Genomic DNA, 22,640 nt, shown 5'->3' with positions numbered 1-22,640 from the left:
CCAGCTAGAGATGCTCCCATGACCTTCCTATAGCTCTCCATTGTGCGGCAGCTCATTAGCACAGCTCGCCCCCTTCCTCCAAAATGAACTTGAGAAATAATTAAGTTTGCATATTAATATGCACAGTGATGTATTTACAAGCAAGGCTGAATGGGCTGTGTACTAACACTTTGTTACTAACATTTCTATCTATTACAATTTTCGTGTATGTGTGTGTTTCCATACACGGGAAAAAAAAATGCCTCGGCCTCCCTTTGAAATCAATGGGAGGCGATTTCTGCCTTTTTTGGCACGGTTTCCGTGTCAAAAACAGCGCCAAACAGCTCAGTGTGACCTGGGCTTAACTCCTTTCCGCCGCAGCCCCTTTTGGCCATTTTGACGTGGCGATTTTTTTTTTTCCGTTTTTACCCCCACCTTTCCGAGAGACGTTACTTTTTTTTTTTTCCAGAGATATAGCTGTATGAGGGCTTGTATTTTCTAATAGCATCAATGTGGGGTACATATAATTTAATTACTAACTTTTATTAACTATTTCTGAAAGAATGGAAAAAAAAACCAGCAATGCCGCCATTTCTTTCGCGTTTTAAATTTACACCATTTACCATCCGACATAAATAACGTGTTTGTTCTATTCAATGTCTTTTATGATCACAACGAAACCAAATATGCATAATTTTTCTACGTTTTACTACTTTTGCACAATACTATAGATTTCATGGCAATAACTTTTTTTAATTTCCCATCGATGTAGCTGTATGTGGGCTTGTTTTCTTGCAGGACAACTCATATTTTAACCCGTTAGTGACCGGCAATACGCCTTTTCACGGCGGCCACTGACGGGCTTTATTCTGATGCATATGCCTATTTACGGCACTGCATCAGAATAAAGTAAACAGAGCAGGGAGCTGTCAAATCTCCCTGCTCTCAGCTGCCAGAGGTAGCTGAGGGCTGGGGGCGTCCCTGCTCTGCCGGGTGAGATCGATATTAGTATCGTTCTCACCCGTTTAACCCTTCAGATGCGGTGCGCAATAGCGTGCACCGCATCTGAGTGGTTTTTGGAGAGAGGGAGGGAGCTCCCTCTCATCCAACTGACACCCGGCGATAAGATCGCCGAGTGTCTGTGTCTCCAACGGCAGCCGGGGGCCTAATAATGGCCCCCATGTCCTAGCAGATGCCTGTCCGTGTTAAAAGGACAGGCATTATACACTGCAATACAGAAGTATTGCAGTGTATTATAATAGTGATCGAATGATCGCATATTAAAGTCCCCTAGTGGGACTAGTAAAAAAGTTTAATAACGTTAATGAAAAAAACACTTTTTCCCCTTACAAACTGCTTTAGTATTAAAAAAACAAAATAAAGTTAAAAAGTTACACATATTTGGTATCGCCGCATCTGTAACGACCCCGACTATAAAGCTATTACATTACTTAACCCGCACAGTGGACGCCGTAAAAAATTAAATAAAAAACGACGGAAAAATTTCTGTTTTCTGTGAATCCTCACTTTAAAAAAAATGTGATTTAAAAAGTGATCTACTACCAATAAAAACTACATGTCTTCCCGCAAAAAAAAAGCCCTCATACAACTGCATCGGCGAAAAAATAAAAACGTTACGACTCTTCAAATATGGAGACACAAAAACAAATAATTTTGAAAAAAAAAAGCGTTTTTACTGTGTAAAAGTAGTAAAACATACAAAATCTATACAAATTTGGTATCGTTGCAATCGTAACAACCCGCTGAATAAAATTATTGTGTTATTTATACCACACTGTAAATGGCGTAGATTTAGGACACAAAAAAAGAGTGGTGAAATTTCAGATTTTTTTCTATTTCCCCCCCCCCCAAAACAAGTTAATAAAAGTTAATCAATAAATATGATGTACCTCAAAATGTTGCTATTAAAAAATACAACTTGTCCCGCAAAAAAAAAGACCTTCTACGGCTATGTAGACGCAAAAATAAAAAACGTATAGCTCTTGGAATGCGACGATGAAAAAACGTAAAAAATAGCTTGGTCATTAAGGTCTAAAATAGTCCGGTCATTAAGGGGTTAATAGAACAATTTTTGCGGTATTGTACATATAAATGATTAACTTTTTTATTATTTTTGGTGGGGAATGTAAAAAAAGCAATTCTGCTGTTCTATTGTGTCTTTTTTTAAATTTTTAAATAACATGTTAACTTTATTATACTGGTTGTTACAATTGCAGCGATACCGTATATGTGGCTTTTTTTAACGCTTTTACTAAATGAAGCCACTTTTTATAGAAAAATAAAGTTGTTCTTTTTCTGTGTAGTTTTTTTTTTCTTTTTTTGTTTTTTTTTAGACTATTTTAATTATATTTTAGTCCCACTAGAGGACTTCACAATGTGTTTGATCACTTCTAAAATGCTTTGCTATAGTCCGTTTGCCAAAGCATTATTGCATGTCAGTATAAAACTGACAGGCAATCTATTAGGCCAATAGGCAAACCGCCATGGCCGGCCTGCGGACCTAAACATCCAGGATCAATGGTAACTCTCATTACAGCCATTGCAGCAGGATGTTGACTATATATTTCAGCTGGCACCTGTTGTTGGTGCGGGCACAGTTCCAGGGTCCTCGCCATCCCTTGGACATAACTGTATGCTCATTTTCGGGAATGTACAACTAAAATGGACGTACCCTTCTGTCTATTTGCGGGAAGGGGTTAAGAAACTTAAGCAGACACATGAAATCATTCCAACCACCCCGATCTAGCTTTCATTATAACAGTGTTATTATAACTTGCTATTCAGAAATGAATAAACTAGACCACATTCTATGGTAACTACATGTACCAGGATTCATTCCTCAGGCCTCACATGGGAGGGTGTGGCCAGATCGCATTTATCAAAAGCTATAGTTACATACATCATTCTAAATTGTGAGCAGGATGCTGGAGAGGTACAGATGCAGGTCTAAATCCCAGGAAAAAGCACAAGGGAGAGTGCAGCCTGCGCTCTGTACAGCAGCATGCGTGTCACAGGCAATGTGCAAACTATAGTCTTACAGTATCTACAGTAAGTAGCCTAGATCAGATTCAGTGACCACAGACAATACACAAGGCTGAGCAGATTTGAGGTTGTAACTCAATGCATTTATAGATTGTTGCTATGCAATGGCCCAGGCACATTCTGCCTGATATTTAATAAAAAAAAAAAAAATAATACAAGAAACAGAGCATTAGACATCATGATTACTGGGGAGAATTCACATGGAAAAACTGTAGTTTTCACCAAATATTTCCCTTTCTGTCATGTTCAAACTCTAAATCCACACTTGAATCCGGACAGAATCGGCTAACGTTCTGCTGGCCATTCATGGGAATGAATTGGGGAATGAAATCCACAGCAGTTCGTAATAGATAAGCCGCTGTCAAAGGAGTCCGGCAGCGGGTTCCTCCCTTCCTAAGAAAAATATATAAACGCTCGGCCGAGCATGCATGTGTGTGGGGGAGTCGGGAGGAATACCTCTCTGCTGAACGATCGTTTGGCCAACAGCTATATTACGTATATGGCGAGCTTAACCTCCCTACTGAATATCCTGGGCTGTGCTCCTTGTAGTGGAAAAGGCGAATACTGTTTTGAACGAGCACAACTCGGCCCTCGGTTTAAGTGTGGGAAGAGCTGCAAATTCGCAGCAGTTGGATCTCCCTGCAATTATAAGATGAATAAAATACAACTTAGGCAAAGTCTTCCTGAGGAATACTTTGTCCAAGCAGGGAAGCTTTCCCCCTCCGCCCAGTATTACAGCTCTCCGAAGATCTGTGCACATGATACCGTTCCGTCTCTTTCTCCGTGCTGCCCACTCTGAATGTCTGTGCACTTGTCTCCTGGTCTAGAGCGGCCTCGTCAGTGGGTACATGACACCGGTTGCAGCCTGAGTTTGTGCTGCCTGGCTTGGACACACACACTGTGGCCGATGACGAGGCGGCTCTGAATCAGGAGCCACAAGCGAATCTTCTCTGTGCCCCATTTTCTTCGAACTTTTGCTCTATGCCCCTTGTTGTCCTTGTCTTGTGAGGGAGTTGCTAATCATCTCTCCTCTAGGACATAATAAAATTGTCTCCTGCCCTGTTCTATTCCCCTACCTCAGTTAGTTCAATCGTTCGACCCCCAGCGCCACAATTCCGCTTTCTCATGTCTAAAATAGTTTTTCTCACTCATGAGTGAGGATCTTTCAAAGTTATAATTTTGAAGTGCACTTTGTGAAAATATGTGAATGGGTTATAAAAAAACACAAAAATGTTTTCCCTTAGGCCTCATGCGCACGAACGTATTTTTTTACTCCCGCAAATACTGGCGTAAATACGGGTCCTTGGTCACACGTATTCGACCCGTATTGCATCAGTATTTACGGACCCGTGTCCGTAAATACGGGTGCGGTGTCGCCAGTATTCCACCCGTATTTACGGGCACGTTTTCGCTGCAAAATTGCACTGCACTAATCTGCAGCCCCTTCTCTCTATCAGTGCAGGATAGAGAGAAGGGACAGCCCTTTCCGTAGTAAAAGTAAAAGAAATTCATACTTACCTGGCTGTTGTCTTGGTGACGCGTCCCTCTTTCGACATCCAGCCCGCCCTCCCTGGATGACGCGGCAGTCCATGTGACTGCTGCAGCCTGTGATTGGCTGCAGCGGTCACATGGGTTGAAACGTCATCCCAGGAGGTCGGACTGGAGGAAGAAGCAGGGAGTTCTGGGTAAGTATGAACTTCTATTTTTTTTTACACGTTGATCTAGATTTTGATCGGTAGTCACTGTCCAGGGTGCTGAAAGAGTTACTGCCGATCGTTTAACTCTTTCAGCACCCTAGACAGTGACTATCCCCTGACGTCGCCTAGCAACGCTCCCGTAATTACGGGTGCACACGCGTAGTCACCCGTAATTACGGGAGTCCCATAGACTTCTATGGGCCTGCCCGTGCCGTTATTATGGCCTGAAATAGGACATGTTCTATATTTTTCAACGGCACGGGCACCTTCCCGTAAGCATACGGGGAGGTACCCGTGGCCAATAGAAGTCTATGGGCCCGTAATTACGGCCCGTGATTACGGGCATTTTTACGTTCGTGTGCATGGGGCCTAACACAGTGTTTTTGTTATTGAAAAAAAAGAAGTAAGAAAAGCTACACATCATTAGAATCACTTTATCCAGAACGACCCATAATATATTTGCACGTTATTTATCCCGCACGGTAAACCTTGCAAAAAAAAAAAAAACAACTAAAGAACAATTCCAGAGTAGCTGGATTTTGTACAGCTCACCTCCCAAAAACAGGACGTCCTAAGAGTTAAATGTAACCCAAAATGGTACTAATGAAAACTACAAGTTGTCCCCAAAAAAGCAAGCCCCCATAAAATTACTTTGATAAAGTAATTAGAAATTTGGTGACGCCCCATAATTTTTTTTGTAAGAAAAAAATTTGTTTTTTATTTCGCAAAAGAGGTAAAACATAAAAACTATATACATTTGTTATTTCTTTGGTAATCTTAACAACCATATTATTATTACTGCACAGTGAACACTATAAAAATAAATCCCAAAAAACAATGGCAAAATTGCGGTCTCCCCAAACAAATAATACAAATTATTCAATGCGTTTATATGTACTCCAAAATGTTTTCAATAAAAACTACAACTCGTCCGACAAAATACAAGGTCTTATATGGCTACATTGAAGAAAAAAATAAAATAAAGTTATGACCGCTGGAACACTAAGGCTATGTTCACACTGAGTTTTTTGACAAGGAAACCGCGCCGCAAAACTGGCCCTAAAATGCCTCCCATTGATGTTCGGGCGTTTACGCCTCTGACCTCCCATTGACATCAATGGGAGGCAGATAAAGCGTATTTCGCAGTGCTCAATGGCCGCGGGCGAAAAATGCAGCGAAAATCGGTGAGCAGGGAGAGGAAAATCTGCCTCAAACTTCCAAACGTAATTTACACTGTAAACTGTCATTTCAAACGAGATTACGCTTGCTGTGCTGTAGTGTCGGGATTGTGTTAGCGAAGTGACAGGATTTTGAATAGACCTCACGTCCTGGCTGGAGGTAATGTATATTCATTGTCAGGACTCTTCAGTAACGTTATAGTGTGTTTATGTGGCTGCACATAGCAATATAGCTATATCGCTATCTGCAGTGTAAATGAATGGGGAGAAGTGTATGACGCTGATTGGTCACTGATTGGTCAGCGTCATACACTCCTCTGTACAACGCTCACTTGGCCAAAAAGTAAAACACGCCCAGTTGTCTATTAAGAAACTCATTAGCATAAAGCTAAAATAGGTCATAACTCTGTCAAAAATGATCATTTTTCTAAATAAAAAACACTGCTGTAATCTACATTACAGCGCCGATCACATCATGTAAAAAGATAGGCCACTTATAATGTGGGGACAGAGTCTCTTTAAGCAAACACCTATAAAGCTCTAAAATGGACGTGTATGCGAAGTCCACAAAGGGACAGATATTACGATAGATTAGAAGAATTGGAGGAGAGTATCCAAGGTGGCCACAACCCCATCATAGTGTTCCATTCTGTCAGTACGGACAGCTTCAATTTTCTCATTCCTATCTCCCTTTTTACATGTGTAGCAGCTGCCCATGCAATTTTTTTTCTTGCTGTCTAATGTAATTTATTTAATTCATGTGACTGCTGACAGACCCCATAGGTCATTCGTTCTTAGAGACAAGAGACATTAGTTATGATGGATTATTATATCTGAACCTCTATTGTTTCCCCCTGTGATAAGTAGCTTTGGATTTATCAACAGCCTCTCCATTCATCGAAACCGCCCAAGTGACATGTTAATGGTCAGATTGGTGTTATAGCTTAATAACTTTGGGTTACCTTTTGCAAAATCTGTGATTTAATAGGTATACTACGGATTAAAATCCGTGCAGATTTTATTTTTTTTAACATGTTTATTGTATTTGGAAAGCTCCTCCTTTTACATGTATTGTACAGTATGGACCTAAAGGTGGGCATGGACATTAGGCATTTGTTAGCAGATTCAGTCAACTTTGAGACTTGCCAACTATTTGAGTTTTATAATATATTCCTTGGTAAACAGAAATTACTAAATGAATAACCTTTCTATATTCGTGTATATATATATATATATATATATATATATTTATATTTATTTCCGATTATTCACATCCAACCTTAAAGTGTAACTAAACTTCTAAAAACCTTTGACGTGTCAGTGGCCTGTCAGAACTTTTGATTGGTGGGGGTCCAAGCACTTAGACCCCCACCGATCGCTTAAAACAAAGCGGCAGAAGCACTCGGGTGAGCTCTGTGCCGCTTTGTTTCTGATCTGCTTTCCTCGGATAGCAAAGTGTGCAGTATAAGGACTCAGACTTTATTTTGGGCCTGTACACTGCTCCGAGGAAAGCCGATCGGAAATGAAGCGGTACAGCACTCACCCGAGCGATTCTGCTTCTTCTTTTTAGCAATGGGTGGGGGTGTCCGTGCTCAGACCCCTATCCATCAAAACTTCTGACATGTTATTATGGCAGGTCGAAAGTTTTTTAAAAGTTTATTTACCCTTTAATTTATACTAGTATTGAAGTAGGACTCCCAAAATTCTTTATATGAATGACAAATACATGTGAAAAGTAGATAATTACACCAAGCTTTTGCTAATAATTTATTAGAATTTAATGTGTTGTGTTTTTTTTTCTGTTTGTTTTAAATAGGGTTTTATCTTGGAAAGCTACTAATTTCACAAAGTCATACTTGACCATAAAGGCTAGTTATGCATCATCATTAACTAAAACATCAGCAAAGAATGGAGGCATTGGAAGTAGATGACATTAGTCCAGCACTTGAGGTCACTGAAGACTTCTTCAATTCATTTGACAATCTAGAGCATGTGGTCCATCAAGCTGAAGTCTTTGGCATTCATGAAGTTCCAGAACTCTTGGGAAATGACATATCTGATAAGATCAAGCTGCATGCTGATGGTCAAAATGCTAATAACTCTCAACATAGCATAATTTGGGAGAGATGTAAAAGTAGCCTCTTTGAAGCCAAAGCAAAGAATGGCATCCATGCCAAAGAACATTTTACATCTAGTAGAAGAACATTTCTGGATGCACCCTCATCGGCTGGAGAAGAAAAAGACTCTTCCTCATTTCATTTTTTTACAGCTTGTCATCGTAGACGTGACAGACCTCGCTCAGTAAATGACACCGTTGCCCTAAATGAAGAGACTCCAAAATTTAGACCAGGGCATAACAGATCCCGGTCAGATGTCAGTCACGTGGACTGGAATAATGTTCGCAAACCTGCCCCATTGCAGCGGTCATCAAGCCAAGGGGTTCACTTCACCCGAGATATTGAAGGAAATACTGGTATGACTTGGTTTTCTTATTCTGAATTATCATAGTATAACTTAGGGGCAAGCAACTACCACCTCTTGATTTCAATCTCCAACTCCTTATAATGGGAATTAGGAAAGGACAATCAGCAGTTCTGTGGCAGTACCCCATTATGTTGTTTACAATATTTCTATTAGACCTCATGCACATGACTTTAGTTTTTTCTTCAGCGTGCCATTTGCATTTTTTTTTTTGCGGATAGGTCACTAACTTATTCATTTCTATGGGGCTATGCACACATCAGTGTTTTTTGCAGATTCGTTGTTTTGTTCCGCAAGTTAAAGTACATGTTCTGTTCCTGTCCGTTTTTGCGGTTCCATGCTGCCCATTAAAGACTATGGGTCCACAAAAATAGCGGACAGCACACGTAACCCAAACAAAAACAAAGGAATGTATCACTGTAAGGCCTCATTTACACGAGCGTGTGCGTTTTGCGCGCGCAAAAAACGCTGCGTTTTGCGCGCGCAAAAGGCACTTGGCAGCTCCGTGTGTCATCCGTGTATGATGCGCGGCTGCGTGATTTTCGCGCAGCCGCCATCATAGAGATGAGGCTAGTCGACGCCCGTCACTGTCCAAGGTGCTGAAAGAGCTAACTGATCGGCAGTAACTCTTTCAGCACCCTCGACAGTGAATGCCGATCACAATATACACCAACCTGTGAATAAAAAAAGATGTTCAAACTTACCATGAACTGCCGGCTTCCTCCAGTCCGGTCTCCCGGCCGTTGCCTTGGTGACGCGTCCCTCTCTCGTCATCCGGCCCCACCTCCCAGGATGACGCCGCAGTCCATGAGACCGCTGCAGCCTGTGATTGGCTGCAGCCTGTGCTTGGCCTGTGATTGGCTGCAGCCTGTGCTTGGCCTGTGATTGGCTGCAGCTGTCACTTGGACTTAACTGTCATCCCGGGAGGTCGGACCGGAGTTATCGGTAAGTCAGAACGTCTTTTTTTTTTTACAGGTTCATGGATTTTCGGAGCGGAAGTCACTGTCCATGGTGCTGAACCAGTTTAACGCTTTCAGCACCGTGGACAGAGACTGTCTCCTGACGTCGCGTACCCGAACATTTTTTACCGGTTTCGGTCAAAACGAGTTTTGCCGAACCCGGTGAAGTTCGGTGCGCTCATCTCGAATTTGACACTCCGTTTGGATGTTTGTAAACAGAAAAGCACGTGGTGCTTTTCTGTTTACATTCAGGAGTTTGACAGCTCTTGCGCGAATCACGCAGTTCGCACGGAAGTGCTTCCGTGCGGCATGCGTGGTTTTCACGCACCCATTGACTTCAATGGGTGCGTGATGCGCGAAAAACGCACGATTTTAGAACATGTCGTGAGTTTTACGCAACGCACGCGCACTGCGCAAAATTCACGCATCGTCTAAACAGCCCCATAGACTATTATAGGTGCGTACGACACGCGTGAAAAGCACGCGCGTCGCACGCGCGTATAATACGCTCGTGTAAATGAGGCCTTAGGCTGTGTTCACATCAGTGCTGGTTTCCATCCATGGGTTCCATTGCAGCTTTCCGTCGGAGGAACCCATGAGCGGAAAGTAAAATGGAAATCATAGCTTCCGTTTGCATTACCATTGGTTTCAATGGTAATGCTTCCGTTGAAAATGGTTTCCTTTCCGTAAGGTTTCCGTTTGTTTTTTTAGCGGAAACAATAGCGTTGTCGACTACACTATTGTTTCTGCTAACAAAAATGGAAACCTTACTGACTGGAGACAAACAGAAAAAATTTGCAATGGAAGCATTACCATTGAAATCAATGTTAATACAAACGGAAGCTATGGTTTCCTTTTGCCTTTCTGTTCATGGGTTCCTCAGACGGAAAGCAGCAATGGAACCCATGAACGGAAACCAACACTGATGTGAACAGGCCCTTAACTGGCGCATTAGTATCTGTATGTAAAATGTAATGATTGTAACACTTTTTTTTTTATTTATTTTTTTTGTCACTCTCTAGCCAAAAACTGAAAACATTGTTTGCTGGAAATTAAGTGGCCTCCCACCCTCACCCCCTACTACATATAGACCCAAATACGCAGGTCAGAGTATTTAAAGATCTATGGAGCAGGACTTCCATTGGTACACTTATAACTTATGGCACAAAACATTAGCAGCCCTTCTAACTAATATAAGGAATGCCGGCTTACCGCTTCGCTTCCTAAGTAAAGCTCCATATTTAGTTAAAGTGTAACTAAACGTTTGACAAACTTCTGACATGTGATAGTGATATGTCAGAAATTTGGATTGGTGAGGGTCCGAGCACTGAGACCCCCACCAATCGCTAGAGCGAAGCAGCTGAAGCGATCGTGTGAGCGCTCAGCCGCTTTGTCTGTTCGGCTTTTTCCGGAAAGCCGATGTATCGGAGTACGGGCTCATAGACTTTCTATTGAGTCTATACACCGATACATTTATTTCCGGAAAAAGCCGAACAAACACGAAGCGGCTGAGCGCTCACATGAGCGCTCCAGCTGATTTGTTCTAGCGATTGGTGGGGGTCTCAGTACTCTGACCCCCACCAATCCAAACTTCTGACATGTCACTATGACCTATCTTTCCATGGATCATGGACGGGACTCGGGCGGCACACACTGTAGTGGGCAAGAGCCCTAAAGGCCCTTTTACACTGGGCGATTATCGGGCAGACAAGAGTTCATCTGCTGATCGTATCGTTTTAAAAAAGTTAAACATTATCGTTGTCGGCAGCACATCTCCCTGTGTAAACAGGGAAATGCGCTGCCAACATGATAGTAATGTATGGAGACGATCGATCGGAGTAGCGACCGCTCGTCCCCATACATAGCTCCGTCGGACAGGAGCAAACGCGCGCCGATCAATGATGTATCATTGATTGGCGCTTGCAGCACTAGCTGAATAACGGCAGGTGTAAAAGGCCCTTATGAGTCGGCCTCTTCACTTCCTGATATATGGGCTGTACCAGGGCAGGCGTCGGTACCCGGCGAATCCAGGCAAGTGCCGGGCCCCACTCGGCCGCCCCAGGCAAAGCCCTGAAAGGTGCTCTTCTCCGGGACTCCATCTCTGGGGAAGCCCTTGACATCACTGTCCATATATGGACATTGTTGTCAGGAGCAGAGCAGTGTCCCGGGCAGAGTGCTAGTAGTGCTCTGCCCGGGACTTTGGCTCTGGGGTTGCCCCTGACATCACTAGCCATATATGGACAGTGATTTCAGGAGCAGAGCAGGAGTCCCAGGCAGAGTACTAGTAGTGCTCTGCCCGGGACTATGGTTCTGGGGTTGCCCCTGACAATACTGTCCATATATGGCACTACCAGGGAAAGGGAGCTGTGTGGCACTACCTGGGAGGGAGGGGGCTTTGTGGCACTACCTGGGAGGGAAGGGGCTGTGTGGCACTACCTGGGAGGGGGGGTCTGTGTGGCACTGCCTGGGAGGGGAGGGGCCGTGTGGCACTGCCTGGTAGGGGAGAGGCCGTGTGGCACTGCCTGGTAGGGGAGGGGCCGTGTGGCATACCTGGTAGGGGAGGGGCTGTGTGGCCCTAACTGGTAGGGGAGGGGCTGTGTGGCCCTAACTGGTAGGGGAGGGGCTGTGTGGCCCTAGCTGGTAGGGGAGGGGCTGTGTGGCCCTAGCTGGTAGGGGAGGGGCTGTGTGGCACTATCTACAGAGGGCACTACATTTATGGGGGTACAAACTGGGCGCCTATCGTCTATATGGGGGTACAAAGTGACGATTTCTGCCATTTTAATGCCGCCGTGAGTTCCCCCACAAAGGGGCCTACTAAGTCTGTGTCACCCAAGGGCCCACATAAACCTGGACCTGGCCCTGGACTGTACCAAACAGGTTCTCCACGGAGGGGATGCAGAACCAGCTGCCACTAACTACTGATGAGCAGACACATAACTATCATACAGTTATAATGAAGGAGGTCGCAGCTCAGCCTCCTGACTTAAAACTGTGTTACCGTTATGTGTCTGCTCATCAGTAGTTGGTAACATAAGTTTCTGTATCCCCTCTGTGGAGAAGCTGTTTGGTACAGTCCATAAATCAGGAAGTGAAGAGGCTGACTCTCAATTACATTAATTGCTGTAGATTTATTTAAAAAAAGTGGATGGGGCTTAGCTGAAGGACCGGAAACTGGAGTTAATTGTAGCTCGTAGCTGAAGTAGATTTTTCCCTTTCTGGTGCATAGAAAGCAAAAGATACGACAAATTTATTAAGCGGCATTTGCCTTTTAATAAATTAGCTGCGTCTTACTTCTGCGGACTTTATACTAAGCCTGTAAATCTGCCCCCATGTGTTTCATGAATTTTATGTGTACTCACTGATTTGGACAATGTGAGACTTGTACAGAAATATATAGTCTTACATTATTATTAAACTGTGAGCACTTTATTATAAACTCACATTTTAATGGGATTTTGGATATCCTACAAAGTTTACAAACTTTCACTTTAAGAATACATTACAATAACAAAAGAAGAATTGAGCACTACTTGTCTAAACCAATGTTTTACAAAAAGAGTTTAGACTCATTTACAGACTAAATTGGTAGGACATCTATGCTGTTATTGTTTTGTGTTTCAACATCTTTGTGTACCCCGTCCCAGAATAGGAGGCAACGGCAGCGCTAGACTTTAACAGCAGAGATGTGTCGTTCTGCCATTGCTTCCTCAATATCATAAACTGCGCTCCCACGGTCTTCCGAGAACCCCAAGCAGGAGGGGCAATGCACCGCACTTCATGAAGAATAGGGCAGCCACTGGTCAGTTGGATTATAGAAAATGGTATAGATGGCCATACAGATAAGACAGCTGAATCGTCTGACCTCTTCATGTACATAAATACTGGGCTCAGATTGTCAGTGGGAGCCACCGACATTAATCTAAAGTGTATGGGCAGTCCAATATGACTCCTGTCAAACATGGGCCCACGTGATCACACCGACAGATCTACATGGTGTATGGACTTTGTTAAACTTCACATTTCAGACTCCAGGCCACCGTAACATTAGAGCGGATGTACTCTGCGAACACTACAGACTGTGTTCCTGTTTTATATTGACTGCAATTCCACAGGAAATACAGTGGGTGGATGATCTACCTGTTTAGCATTGAATACACAGAGTTTCGGATCCAACCTCCTGTCTGGCGCACACACAGTAAATGATCTGCCATTCATTTTCAGTGAAATGTTGCCGTGTGATGCGATCATTCTTACAGCTTCTCAAGCTTCATTAGATATTTACAAAAGCTGAAAAATGAACACTTTGTTATTTCACAGATGAAATGAAAGTCGAAATGCTGCACGGCTTCTGTTTTCAGAAGGACAGCTTCCTTAGAAGTGACCTTAACATATCAATTACATTAGGCTTTATTTCATTAATGGTGGGTAAAATCTAACTTTTTTGTAAATCTTTCACTGTAAGATAAAATCAGTGTAATCCTATTATAACGAACAGTAATAACATATAATTTGTTTCTGCAAAGTGCTTTTAGCTATCCTCATAAAAAGCGTTACGTGACTTATTATTGTAATTGCAAATCTGTTCTTTTTTATTATCTTTACACAGTATCAGGCTCTGCATAATAACTCGCTGTTCTTCTTTCAGATACACGGTAGCAGCCAGACTACTTGTATTAATTGTAATTATTACTCTGCATGGATGGAGTGAACCTTATACAAAATATATGTGCAGTCATAGAGAGCGCTAATGGATAATTGAATTGTACTTTTTTCTTTCAAATTATTATTAGATAGACTTGTTGGCTATCTGTATGTCTGCTTTGACCATCACCTGCCAGATTATTGTCTTTCTGCATCCCCAATGGGGATAACGCTGAGGTTACACATTTCAGTTGCGACATGGGTGGCGCTGGTGTTATTTTTGAGGGAAACCATCTGCGATTTCCAAAATGAGAGACTTAAAGTTGTTTTTGTTTTTTTTTACAAAATCTTGCCTTTTTTACTCTCTGCCTTCTAAATCGTTTTCTTCTTAGTCCTCTATGGACTTTATGTAGAAATAATTACATGCACGGTACAACCAATACTCCATGTGTGTATTGGGCCTAACAAGGCCTGGGTAAACCATGACCACTGACTGTATCTGTAGTACTAAATACCATACAATGTGTGTTCAATTAAAGGTCAGAATCTTTAAAACATGTGTTAAGTGAAGTTCACATCTCGTTTTGTGCACACGTTTGTGGTATACGATGACGTATACGTTTTTGAAGTTACATTTGTAACATACGCTTACGTTTTATTGCAGTGTATGTTGTATTCGTTTTTATACGTTTGTGTCCGTTCTTCTAAAAACATATACTTTTTTTGTTCTTTAGCTAAATTAACTTTGTAAAGTCAAGATTTCCCATATATGGTGACAAAAACATATATGTTTTACGTATGGAAACATAGGGTTTAAAGAGGCTCTGTCACCACTTTATAAATATCTCCTACATAATGTGATTGGCGCTGTAATGTAGGTAACAGCAGTGTTTTTTATTTATAAAAACGATACATTTTCACCAAGTTATGACCTATTTTAGCTTTATGCTATTGACTTTCTTAATGCCCAACTGGGCGTGTTTTTACTTTTGACCAAGTGGGTGTTGTGGAGATAAGTGTATGACGCTGACCAATCAGTGACCAATCAGCGTCATACACTTCTCCCCATTCATGTATTCAGCACAGCGTGTTCTGTCACATACTCACACATTAACATTACTGAAGTGTCTTGAGAGTAAATAAACATCGCTTCCAGCCAGGACGCAATGTCTATTAAACACTCCCGACGCTTTGGTAACATTGTGTGTCACTTACTTGAGATCACGCTTGCTGTCATTTACAGCGTGATCACAGAAATCACTTCTATAACCAGGGGCGTAGCTAGGGAGGGGCAGGCGGGGCATGTGCCCCGGGCGCAACTTAGAGGGGGCGCCAGCGCCACCTCCTCCTGCACTATAATTGTACCTGTGTCTATAGGACACAGGTACAATTAGAAGCAATAAATGACCGGGCACGTTACGTGCCCGGCTATTCAGCGCTTTTGCATCAGTGAAGCGACTGGTACCTTTTGTACCAGTGAAGCTTCCGTCGATGAAAGGCGCTGAGTGACAGGGAAAGTCATCCTGCCCAGACAATCAGCGCCTTTCATAGATGCTGCGTTCAAGCCCCAGAAGACCAGCGCAGAAGAGAGCAGGTCTCCATGGCTGCTGGATGGTGTGGGAGCGGGATTAAGGTGAGTTTGAATATATATATTTTTTTAATTGTAATTAAAGTGTGTGGCTGCATCTACAGGGGAGGCTTTATCTACGGGGGACTTTGTCTACATGGGGGGGACTATCTACGGGGGGGGGGCGTTATCTACACGCGGGGGGCTTTATCTACGGGGGGGTGTCTCTACAGGGGGCTATATACTGGGGTGGGCTATCTATGAAGCACCATATACAGGGGTGGGCTAATGCAATAGGGGGGGCTATATAGTATATAGCCCCCCTGTAGATATAGCCCACCCCTGTATATAGTGCTCCATAGATAGGCCACCCCTGTATATAGCCCCCGCTGTAGATATAGCCCACCCCTGTATATAGTACCCCTGTAGATATTGCCCACCCCTGTAGATATAGTCCCCCTGTATATAGCCCCCTGTAGATATAGCCCACCCCTGTATATAGTCCCCCTGTAGATATAGCCCACCCCTGTATATAGTATCCCACAAATAGCTCCCCCTATAGTGCTCCACAGAAAGCCCACCCCTATATATAGCCCCCCTGTACATATAGTCCACCCCTGTATATAGTTCTCCACAGATAGCCCACCCCTGTATATAGTATATATAGGGGTGGGCTATCTGTGGAGCACTATATACAGGGGTGGACTATCTAGTGGAGCACTATATACAGGGGTGGACTAGATGTACAGGGGGGCTATATACAGGGGTGGGCTATATGTGGGCACTATCTACAGGGGTCACGGTGTGTGTGGGACACGGTGTATGGTGCTATTATGATTAGAGGTGCAGTGTATGGCGCTATTATATTTAGGGGCGTAGTGTGTGGTATAATCAGAACTTTATCTTTATTTATAGGTGCAGAAATGTTGGAAAAGTGAGAAGCTGAAGACATGTGAGCGGCAAACTGCAGAAATAGGCTGTGACCGGGAGAAGTCATCATAGAGGTCTGGATCGGATGGAGAAAAAGAACTAGAATCTGAGACGTCACCGGTGAGTCACTTAATGTAAATGTTTATTCTGCCTCTAATCGGCACTGTAGTCACTGTATGATCTGCAGCGAGATGATGGGTGGTATGATTATGATATGATTTATTTTTTGTGAAACAGCAACTCCCAGAATATCCTTATCATTGTTCGGGCCATGCTGGGAGCTGTAGTTTTACGCCGTACATACCTATACGGCAGGGGTTGCACTAAATTGAGCTGTATTTGTTCTGGTGCTGTATATATATACTGACAAAACAGATAAAAACAAGGACATTTATGCAAAAACACCGAAAAAGGCCATACTTACAAATGGACACAGCCAGGTCTGAAACGCTGATGAAGGCGAGTGAGCAGGTGCTTTAAATAATAATAGCCACTCCCACTAGTCTTGAGGGGAGTGGTATGTGGTGCATGGGATGTGTAGTAAGAAATAATAAATGAATAGTGTATGTGCAAGTGTAATAATGTGAGTGAAATATAGGGGGCAGTAATGAGTAAAGTGCCTAAAAAATAAATGAATAATGGGATGCAAGTGTGTGAAACATGGAGGAATAGTGTGTAAGTCATGAGGCGCAACGTAACTAGCCAGGTAGAAGCCTATTTGTGACGCCTTGATAATTCATAGAGCGGGCTACCCTGCTTGCTAGGCCAAACAACAACACACCATGCTCTCCCAGCATCAAAGACCTGGCTGTGTCCAAAAGAAGCGAATATAAGTAATAATGAAAAATACCTGGGGTATTAGTGATCATTTTGGCCAAAAGGACGCAAGCTCGCAATCCACGACAAGGATCCCCAGACTTGCGAGTCCCTAACTGGAGCGAAAAGCTCCTGATGTACAGACAAAACAGATAAAAACAAGGACATTTATGCAAAAACACTGAAAAAGGCCATACTTACAAATGGACACAGCCAGGTCTGAAACGCTGATGAAGGCGAGTGAGCAGGTGCTTTAAATAATAATAGCCACTCCCACTAGTCTTGAGGGGAGTGGTATGTGGTGCATGGGATGTGTAGTAAGAAATAATAAATGAATAGTGTATGTGCAAGTGTAATAATGTGAGTGAAATATAGGGGGCAGTAATGAGTAAAGTGCCTAAAAAATAAATGAATAATGGGATGCAAGTGTGTGAAACATGGAGGAATAGTGTGTAAGTCATGAGGCGCAACGTAACTAGCCAGGTAGAAGCCTATTTGTGACGCCTTGATAATTCATAGAGCGGGCTACCCTGCTTGCTAGGCCAAACAACAACACACCATGCTCTCCCAGCATCAAAGACCTGGCTGTGTCCAAAAGAAGCGAATATAAGTAATAATGAAAAATACCTGGGGTATTAGTGATCATTTTGGCCAAAAGGACGCAAGCTCGCAATCCACGACAAGGATCCCCAGACTTGCGAGTCCCTAACTGGAGCGAAAAGCTCCTGATGTACAGACAAAACAGATAAAAACAAGGACATTTATGCAAAAACACCGAAAAAGGCCATACTTACAAATGGACACAGCCAGGTCTGAAACGCTGATGAAGGCGAGTGAGCAGGTGCTTTAAATAATAATAGCCACTCCCACTAGTCTTGAGGGGAGTGGTATGTGGTGCATGGGATGTGTAGTAAGAAATAATAAATGAATAGTGTATGTGCAAGTGTAATAATGTGAGTGAAATATAGGGGGCAGTAATGAGTAAAGTGCCTAAAAAATAAATGAATAATGGGATGCAAGTGTGTGAAACATGGAGGAATAGTGTGTAAGTCATGAGGCGCAACGTAACTAGCCAGGTAGAAGCCTATTTGTGACGCCTTGATAATTCATAGAGCGGGCTACCCTGCTTGCTAGGCCAAACAACAACACACCATGCTCTCCCAGCATCAAAGACCTGGCTGTGTCCAAAAGAAGCGAATATAAGTAATAATGAAAAATACCTGGGGTATTAGTGATCATTTTGGCCAAAAGGACGCAAGCTCGCAATCCACGACAAGGATCCCCAGACTTGGGGGGCTATATACAGGGGTGGGCTATATGTGGGCACTATCTACAGGGGTCACGGTGTGTGTGGGACACTGTGTATGGTGCTATTATGATTAGAGGTGCAGTGTATGGCGCTATTATATTTAGGGGCGTAGTGTGTGGTATAATCAGAACTTTATCTTTATTTATAGGTGCAGAAATGTTGGAAAAGTGAGAAGCTGAAGACATGTGAGCGGCAAACTGCAGAAATAGGCTGTGACCGGGAGAAGTCATCATAGAGGTCTGGATCGGATGGAGAAAAAGAACTAGAATCTGAGACGTCACCGGTGAGTCACTTAATGTAAATGTTTATTCTGCCTCTAATCGGCACTGTAGTCACTGTATGATCTGCAGCGAGATGATGGGTGGTATGATTATGATATGATTTATTTTTTGTGAAACAGCAACTCCCAGAATATCCTTATCATTGTTCGGGCCATGCTGGGAGCTGTAGTTTTACGCCGTACATACCTATACGGCAGGGGTTGCACTAAATTGAGCTGTATTTGTTCTGGTGCTGTATATATATACTGAGCTTGGTTCTGGGGCTGTATTTATGTACTGAGCATGGTTCTGGTGTTGTGTATAGAACCATATTGCTAGTAAAATGTACAAATGTTTTTATGCTCGCGTTACATAAAAAGAAATGACACGTCGATTGGTACAGAAAACAAACACGGTGAGGGGGAAGGAGATGTCGGGAAAGAGGTTGGGGGGGGGGCAAACTGAATCTTTGCCCCGGGTGCTGGAGAACCTAGCTACGCCTCTGCTATAACATAACTCAAAGGTTACAGCCATTAAACGCTACTTACACATAAGGAGGGAGGGGGAAACGAAGCAATATTGCTGATGGGGACAGAAAGATGTCCATTGAGGAGGACATGGGGGAGGTTGATAAGCGCCTGGTGTCGGAACTAGACCTGCACAACTGTGGAGATTTCAATAGCCCCTGGCCTCGAAGGGGAATTTTTAACAAACATTATATTGCAAAGCCCTCTTATCTTTCAAGAATGACAGCTTAAATTTAAAAAAAAAAAAGCTTGATCCTGATGAACCCCTTCACATGGTCCCTAACTTTTCAACACACTTTACGTAATTCAATATAACAATCTTTGTAATATATCTTATTAGAGAAAAGTTCCTCTTTCTCTACTTATCATACTTCTTTCCTCCATCCCCCTCCCTCCTAACTGCTCGTTACTCTGAATTCACTACTTTTTCTGTCTCCAAGACGAGACGGACTATCCGCTAACTGAAGGGTCAGCCTCCAGCTGCCCATAGACTATAGAGAAGGGAGGGAGAGGCAGAGAGCTGCACAGGGATGCTTCAGCAGCTTCTAGTAAGTGTAATATATCTCACACCAGTGCTGGATTCTCAGCTACACTGGTCTATACTGCTGTATAATCTCCTCAATGCTGCTGCTTCTATATATGTGATAGGAGAGCAGGATTCTTCTCTTCTCTGTGTTCAATGTATAGAAGACGATATCAGCTCGGCTTCACCCTCTAGCTCAGAGAAAACAGAGTTAGAGGTAGAGCCTGAAGAGGGGAAAACTGCTAAAAAAAAATGCAAGATAGAACTGATATACTGACCAGAAATAGTGTTAATCGTCATGTACACAAACATGACACTTTATTCTGAAAACTCACCTGAAAGGTTAGGTACGCTAAAGGAGATGTCAGCAGAAATTTGCCTATAAACTCCGTTGCAGCGAGAATCACTTTTATTCTTTATATGCAAATTAGCTTTTTGTAGCAACGAGGGCGTCACCATTGCTCCAAACTCATCTACTGTCAAGCCACAGTCCGACCCTCCCTCACTTCCTTCTTTGATCGACAGGGCCAGGCATTGTAGAAGACGTGATCACCCCTGGCCCACGTATTCTTCTCTCCTTCCGAATCGGTGCATGTGCAGTAAATCACTAAAGTTTCACTGGTCTAATCGGCTATACTTTGCATGCGCCGATTATATCATATATATATATATATATACACTACCATTCAAAAGTTTGGGGTCACCCAGACAATTTTGTGTTTTCCATGAAAACTCACACTTATATTTATCAAATGAGTTGCAAAATGACTAGAAAATATAGTCAAGACATTGACAAGGTTATGATTTTTATTTGAAATAATAATTTTCGTCAAAGAATGCTCCATTTGCAGCAATTACAGCATTGCAGACCTTTGGCATTCTAGCTGTTAATTTGCTGAGGTAATCGGGAGAAATTTCACCCCATGCTTCCAGAAGCCCCTCCCACAAGTTGGATTGGCTTGATGGGCACTTCTTGCGTACCATACGGTCAAGCTGCTCCCACAACAGCTCTATGTGGTTGAGATCTGGTGACTGCGCTGGCCACTTCATTACAGATAGAATACCAGCTGCCTGCTTCTTCCCTAAATAGTTCTTGCATAATTTGGAGGTGTGCTTTGCGTCATTGTCCTGTTGTAGGATGAAATTGGCTCCAATCAAGCGCTGTCCACAGGGTATGGCATGGCGTTGCAAAATGGAGTGATAGCCTTCCTTATTCAAAATCCCTTTTACCTTGTACAAATCTCCCACTTTACCAGCACAAAAGCAACCCCAGGCCATCACATTACCTACACCATGCTTGACAGATGGCGTCAGGCACTCTTCCAGCACCTTTTCAGTTGTTCTGCGTCTCACAAATGTTCTTCTGTGTGATCCAAACACCTCAAACTTCGATTCGTCTGTCCATAACACTTTTTTCCAATCTTCCTCTGTCCAATGTCTGTGTGCTTTTGCCCATATTAATCTTTTCCTTTTATTAGCCAGTCTCAGATATGGCTTTTTCTTTGCCACTCTGGCCTGAAGGGCAGCATCCCGGAGTCGCCTCTTCCCTGTAGACGTTGACACTGGCTTTTTTGCGGGTACTATTTAATGAAGCTGCCAGTTGAGGACCTGTGAGGCGTCTATTTCTCAAACTAGAGACTCTAATGTACTTGTCTCGTTGCTCAGTTGTGCAGCGGGGCCTCCCACTTCTCTTTCTACTCTGGTTAGAGCCTATGTGTGCTGTCCTCTGAAGGGAGTAGTACACACCGTTGTAGGAAATCTTCAGTTTCTTGGCAATTTCTCACCTGGAATAGCCTTCATTTCTAAGAACAAGAATAGACTGTCGAGTTTCACATGAAAGCTCTCTTTTTCTAGCCATTTTGAGAGTTTACTCGAACCCACAAATGTAATGCTCCAGATTCTCAACTAGCTCAAAGGAAGGTCAGTTTTATAGCTCCTCTAAACAGCAAAACTGTTTACAGCGGTGCTAACATAATTGCACAAGGGTTTTCAAGTGTTTTCTAATCATCCATTAGCCTTCTAACACAGGTAGCAAACACAATGTAGAACACTGGAGTGATGGTTGCTGGAAATGGGCCTCTATACACCTATGTATATATTGCATTAAAAACCAGACGTTTGCAGCTAGAATAGTCATTTAGCACATTAACAATGTATAGAGTGTATTTATGATTCATTTAATGTTATCTTCATTGAAAAAAACTGTGCTTTTCTTTCAAAAATAAGGACATTTCTAAGTGACCCTAAACTTTTGAACGGTAGTGTATAGTGGGACGTAATCGGCGCATGCGTAGTACAGCCGATTAGACCGGTGAAAGTTTAGTGTTGTACTGCGCATGCACCGATTCAGAAGCAGAGGGGCGGTTGTGCTCATGGAGAATACGGGGCTAGGCATAATCACGTTTTCTACACTGCCTGGCCCTGTCAAAGTAGGAAGGGAGGGAGCTTCAGACTGGGGATAGAAGGTAGATGAGTTTGGAGCAACAGTGACTCCCTCGTTGCACCATAAAGCTCTCTTACATTTAAGGAATAAAGGGATTTTCGCTGCAAAAGAGCCACTCCGCTGAAAAATTAAAAAAGCGTTAGATTCAGGTGAAGCTACACTGTGCTGCTGGTTTCTGGTGACAGACTCCCTTTAAAGGAATCATTCACACGGCTGTATGGAGTTGCACAATGCTGTAATATGGCACACATACAAGTGTATGGGCCC

The 22,640-nt window shown here is 43.0% G+C and overlaps 1 protein-coding gene across 1 annotated transcript in view; it reads left to right on the top strand.

Annotated features, from left to right (window-relative positions):
- Window positions 1-22,640, top strand: part of PLEKHM3 (pleckstrin homology domain containing M3) — a 243,650-nt gene that overhangs the window by 10,670 nt on the left and 210,340 nt on the right. The window contains exon 2 of the mRNA XM_075829885.1: window positions 7,734-8,390. Coding sequence (XP_075686000.1) covers window positions 7,826-8,390 — 565 coding nt within the window. The 5' untranslated portion in view covers window positions 7,734-7,825. The remainder of the gene's footprint in view (window positions 1-7,733; window positions 8,391-22,640) is intronic.

This window comes from Rhinoderma darwinii, chromosome 6, assembly GCF_050947455.1.
Source record: "Rhinoderma darwinii isolate aRhiDar2 chromosome 6, aRhiDar2.hap1, whole genome shotgun sequence".
Taxonomy (NCBI): domain Eukaryota; kingdom Metazoa; phylum Chordata; class Amphibia; order Anura; family Rhinodermatidae; genus Rhinoderma; species Rhinoderma darwinii.
Note: the sequence above shows the minus strand (reverse complement) of the source record. Positions and strands in the feature narration are given on the sequence as shown.